The 6,007-nt window shown below is 34.5% G+C and overlaps 1 protein-coding gene across 1 annotated transcript in view; it reads left to right on the plus strand.

The window, feature by feature from the left end:
• The window catches only part of LOC107748318 (AP-4 complex subunit epsilon-1-like), a 20,184-nt gene that overhangs the window by 7,072 nt on the left and 7,105 nt on the right, over positions 1-6,007 (plus strand). The window contains exons 9-15 of the mRNA XM_016563062.1: positions 642-764; positions 845-954; positions 2,637-2,776; positions 2,878-2,990; positions 3,091-3,209; positions 4,429-4,725; positions 5,601-5,712. Of these exons, the coding sequence (XP_016418548.1) occupies positions 642-764; positions 845-954; positions 2,637-2,776; positions 2,878-2,990; positions 3,091-3,209; positions 4,429-4,725; positions 5,601-5,712 (1,014 nt within the window). The remainder of the gene's footprint in view (positions 1-641; positions 765-844; positions 955-2,636; positions 2,777-2,877; positions 2,991-3,090; positions 3,210-4,428; positions 4,726-5,600; positions 5,713-6,007) is intronic.

Genomic DNA, 6,007 nt, shown 5'->3' on the forward strand with positions numbered 1-6,007 from the left:
GTTTATTATTATTATTTCTTTTTAGCTTTATTTTTATTTCAGTTTTTGTTTTAGTAATGTTAAAATATTAAATTAGAAATGTTGCCTTGGCAACTAAATGAAAAAGAATATGCTGAAATTTTTCATCTAATACTTTTATTTTATTTCAGCTTTATTTCAAATAACGAAAACGATCCTTAATAGTTTTAGTATCTAGTTACAATACTAATTGTTTAGAAGTGTTCAATAACCACTATGCAGAATGTTTGTTTTATTTCCTCTTTTTAATGCAAGGCTAACTAATAATTGCAAGTAATAACTGTTACCAAATTATCTCATCCAAATTAACTCAACTTAATTCAACACATAAGAAAACATTTCTTTGTTTTCATTTAAGTTTTTACTTTTTTTCCCATCTATATATTTCAGCTTTATTTCAATTAACAAAAACGATCTTCAGGAGTTTTTAGTATTTAGTTACTGATACTGATTGTTTATAAGTGTCCGATTACCACTATGCAGAACCCTTTTTGTTTGCTTGTTTGTTTTATTTCTGCTTTTTAAAGCAAGAATAACTAATCATCATAAATCGTCTCTTCTAATGGAGTGAACGATTATTTGTCAGCAAAATGTACACAAATAACACATAATGTCTGTTTCAGCAATCCTGTATGAGTGTGTGAAGGCTGTCTACACCATACACCCCAAAGCTGAGCTGCTGGAAAAAGCCGCGAGATGCATTGGAAATTTTGTTCTGTCTCCGAAGATCAACCTCAAATATCTTGGTAAAATTCCTGCTTTTGATTTTCACTAATTAGTTAGCCTGAACTCACTTTAACTGCTTATATATTGGTGCATTTTCCAGGTTTGAAAGCCTTGACGTATGTCGTCCAGCACGATGCTAAACTCGCCCTGCAGCATCAGATGACCATTATTGAGTGTTTGGATCACTCAGATTTCACTATTAAGAGAGAGGTAATGAACAAACCACACCTAAATTTGTCATAATTAGAAAAATACATCATTTTTGACTTTTTATGTCATAATTTAAACTTTTTTTTTTTCATAATTATTATTATGAGAATATCATAGTCAACTTTTTGTCATAATTATGACTTTTTTTTTAGGCCATAAATGTGACTTTATATCTCATAAGTGATTTTTTTATATCATAATTATGAATTTTGTGTCATAATTTCGACTTTTCAATTCATAAATATTACTTTGTCATAACAACAACAAAAGCAAAAAGAAAATCCAACTTATAAAACATCCAAAACAAATGTGATGCTCTCACATAGTATAAATTAGCTCAATAATTGATTTAAAGGGATAGTTCACCCAAAAATGAAAATTCTGTCATTAATTACTCACCCTCATGTTGTTCCAAACCCGTAAGACCTTCGTTCATCTTCGGAACACAAATTAAGATATTTTTGATTAATTCCGAGAGCTCTCTGACCCTCCATAGACAGCAAGGGAACTACCACGATCAAGGCTCAGAAACGTAGCAAGGACATTGGTTAAATAATCCATGTGACATCAGTGGTTCAACCGTAATTTTACGAAGCTGTGAGAATACTTTTTGTGCGCAAAGAAAACAAAAATAATGACTCAACAATTCGTCTTCTCCGCGTCACCCTGGTGCCATTTTGAGAGTATCACATACGTAAACAACGTCTGCGTCCGAAAGCTTTAAAATGCTGCCTTTGGAGGCTTTACTTCCTGTCTCCGGAGGTACCTTCTTCTGATTGAATTTTGAAGGCAGCATAGATGTATCCTTCGCTGCCTTTGATATCCCACAATCCTGTGCGTACCATTCCGTGACGGTTGAGCTAAAAAATAAAGATGGCGTCTGAAAGTTGCGTTTGGTGGTCAGTTTGTGTGTAAATGTATATTTCTGACTAACTTTTTGCACTTTTGATGTTATTTCTAGCGAGAAATAAGTATTACCGTATAGTAATTAAATATTCGTTTAGTTATCACCAAAACTTGTTCTATTTTGTTGTAGATCATTAAACCGTTACGCTGCCTCAGAAGCCTGTCCGAAATCAGTTTCATGAGGTGCCTTCGTGCAAAAACGCTGCCTGCAAAGTCATTGCCTCATACGGCAGCGAGGCAACAAGTCAGCTGCCTAAGTTTTCAGATGCAGCCACCGTATGTACGCGGATACGTTAGATCAAAGCGTAAACAACATAAACAACGTATCCGTGTACATACGTTGTTTACGTATGTGATACTCTCAAAATGGTGCCAAGGTGACGCGGAGAAGACGAATTGTTGAATAAAGTCGTTATTTTTGTTTTCTTTGCGCACAAAAAGTATTCTCGCAGCTTCGTAAAATTACAGTTGAACCCCTGATGTCACATGGACTATTTTAACGATGTCCTTACTACGTTTCTGAGCCTTGATCGTGTAAGGATCCTTGCTGTCTATGGAGGGTCAGAGAGCTCTCGGAATTCATCAAAAATATCTTAATTTGTGTTCCGAAGATGAACGAAGGTCTTACGGGTTTGGAACGACATGAGGGTAATTAATGACAGAATTTTCATTTTTGGGTGAACTATCCCTTTAATATCAGATTTCTGTTGATCTGCATATTCTTAATTCCCAACAAATCATATCTTGTGTTCATCTCTTCCTCTCTTCTCTCTCAGACTCTTGAATTGCTGTTCAGGATCACAAATGCTCAGAATGTGACCGTGATCGTTGAGAAGATGCTGGACTTCCTGCGCAGTTGCAACGACGAGCACACCATCATCCATCTGGTTGGGAAAGTCGCAGAGCTCGCTGAAAAATATCCTTTTAATTAACCAGAGTTTATGAATACGCTACTTCCAATGAAATGAGCAAATATTTGTTCAATGACAGCTGTTATGTTCCTATAAAAACCCTTACGTTTGCTCCAGATAACTCATGGTTCATTCAGACGATGAATGATGTTTTTTCCATCGGTGGAGATTTGCTGCAACAAGACGTCCCAAACAACTTCCTGCGACTGCTGGCGGAGGGTAAACCAGAAGTATAGACAATCTAAGAGCTGGAAACTGTAGGAGAAGGTGTTTTATTTTATATTTCTGATGGGGGTTTTTTTGTGTGTTTTTGTCTCAGGCTCTGAGTCTAAAGAGGAAGATGATCAGCTACGGCTTTATGCTGTCGACTCGTATCTGACTGTGCTGAAGGGACACACTTCTCATCTGCCCCAGTGCTTCTTACAGGTCATGAGCTGGGTGTGTACTACATACACACACACACATTTTTTGATACACTGCACAGTTTTGATGATTCACAAAAAATTCTATTTTTAAGGCTGATTGAAATTCTAGTGACAGGCTTCAAAATGAATTTTAAAACACCTGATATACGTGGATAAATTGAGGAAAAATATTTAAAAAAAATACAATTCCAAAAATACATTTATTAGGTAAATACATTAAAAAAGGTAAAAAAAAATCCTTATATTTAGAGGACAAAAAACTTTAACCTAAATAAACTTCTGAAGGTGAATTTTCTGATGAAGTAAAAGACTTGCAAGTTACCACAGGTGTTTTCTTCAGTAGATGGATTTTACAATTTGCGCTTTAATATCAGTTGGCATTTTATTTACTCACAAAGCTAGTTTGTATTTATTAGTAATCAATTAGGACACATTTATTTTTTTATTAAGCCACTTCAGGTCACATTTTTTATAAAGTGCTTCATGCAGTAGATTGTGTTTCAAAGCTTTTTCACAGTAATAAACAGGAAAATAATAGTGTTAATGTTACAAAATTCATCAATCTTGAAACAACTTCAGTTTGAGCTGTAAAGCAGCTCTACAGAAGACAATAGTGTCATTATTCAGCTCAATGCAGTTTGTTTTTGTGTTCTCATCTGATATTTTCTGAATATTAATTGTCTTTTAAGAACCAACTGAGCATTATATAATTGTTATTTAATATTAATATTAAATACGTTAATTTTATTCAATTATCATATTATCTATTAACTATTTAATTAATATTAATTAATTAATTGTTAATGTTTACTTAATTAATTAATATTAACTAATATATTTAAAGCATAATATATTTTTATGCTATGCTGATAACTATTATTTAATTTTATTTATAATTTAATATTAAATATTTTTATATTTAATTGTTTGTTTTTTTAATCATTTACACTAAAATAAAATCCAGCATTACAACTGGTGGTAAAAAAGATGGATAACTGGTTAATCCTTTTAAAACTGTCATAGAAATGTAAATTGGATACTTTTTGATTAAAAAGGATCAAATAAGCCCTGTGTGTGTGGTGCTTTTTCATGCCTATTACAGTTCTGAGACATTAGCTTAGAAGCATGCTAAAATCAAAACCTATTGGAATAAACTGCAAGTGTCTGTTGCCCTTGAAATGAAATGATGATGTTCTTCTGGAACTGATATTTGTTCACCGATGTGTGCTCAGGTGCTTGGAGAATACGCTCACCTCCAAGAGTCCGTGGACCAGCGCGAGGTCATCCGGCTCCTGACGCAGCTGCTGGATCAGAGAAGCGTGAGCTCGGAGACACGGGTCTGGATTCTTTCTGCGCTGACCAAGATCTCTGAGGGCCAGACAGACTTGATTCTGGACCTGGCTGAGAGTCTTTCGTCCTCCCAGGACACGGTGCTCCGTCAGCAGGCCCAGGAGCTGCGGCACCTCAGCCAGGAATCACAGCTCCATGAGTGGGCCCTGCCCCGTGGAGCACCCTGGGACGGCATAGAGGTAGCAGGCCTGATTGTTTCTCCCTATTATGACAAGTTATTTTTATTAAAGCTACACTATGTAACTTTTGGTGCTCTAGCAGGTTAATACACAAAACTCATTATAGCAATTTTGTACATTTTGATCAAAAAAAGTGACATAGTGTACCTTTAAGGATATTTTCACACTAAACAGCCAGATTTAGAGAACTTTAAGTGAACAAAACAGTAAACTGAGCCCATCTAGACATTTGGTGGTGTAACAAATTATACACGATAAGATTTGTTTGAAAGAAGTCTCTTCTGCTCACCAAGGCTGCATTTATTTGATCAAAAATGGAGTAAAAATACAGTAATATTGTGAAATATTCTTACAATTTAAAAGAACTGTTTTCTATTTGAATATATTGTAAAATGTCATTTATTCCTGTGATCAAAGTTGAATTTTCAGCATCATTACTCCAGTCTTCAGTGTCATGTGTTCCTTCAGAAATCATTCTAATATGCTGATTTGCTGCTCAAGAAACACGTCCCATTATTATCAATGTTGAAAACAGTTGTCATGCTTTTAATATATTTTTGTGGAAACGTTTTACTTCTCAGGATTCTTTGATGACTAAAAAGTTCAAAAGAACAGAATTAATTTAAAATAGAAATCTTTTGTAACATTATAAATGTTATTTACTTTTGATCGATTTAATAAAAGTATTGATTTCCTTCGAAAATATTTTTATTGATCCCAAACTTTTAGTGTAAGTGTGAACAAGCAGTTTTTGTTCACAAGGCATGTTTTGAGCATTCAACTAAGTAAAACATCTTCCAAACCGCTGTGTAAAAACGCCCCAAAATCCCCAAAGATTCAAACTTGTTGCTGTAGTATGTGTATTTTCTTCACAGGTTGATTCTTCTCTGTCATTTCTGGACGGGTTTGTGTCTGAGGCTTTGGCTGCAGGAGCCGCACCATATAAACCCCCTCATCAGAGACAGGAAGAGCTATGTGAGGACAGAGGTACAGCCATTATTCATTATTTATGTTATTTGTACTACAGTAAACTCTATAGTTCACCACATATATGTGACCCTGGAGCACAAAACCAGTCTTAAGTCGCTGGGGTATATTTGTAGCAATAGCCAAAAATATATTGTATGGGTCAAAATTATCGATTTTTCTTTTATGCCAAAAATCATTAGGACATTAAGTAAAGATCATGTTCCATGAAGATATTTTGTAAATTTCCTACCGTAAATAGATCAATTGATTAGTTATATGCATTGCTAAGAACTTCATTTGGAAAACTTTAAAG

Source organism: Sinocyclocheilus rhinocerous, unplaced genomic scaffold (genome assembly GCF_001515625.1).
Source record: "Sinocyclocheilus rhinocerous isolate Xijiao unplaced genomic scaffold, SAMN03320098_v1.1 scaffold7614, whole genome shotgun sequence".
NCBI classification, from domain to species: Eukaryota; Metazoa; Chordata; class Actinopteri; order Cypriniformes; family Cyprinidae; genus Sinocyclocheilus; species Sinocyclocheilus rhinocerous.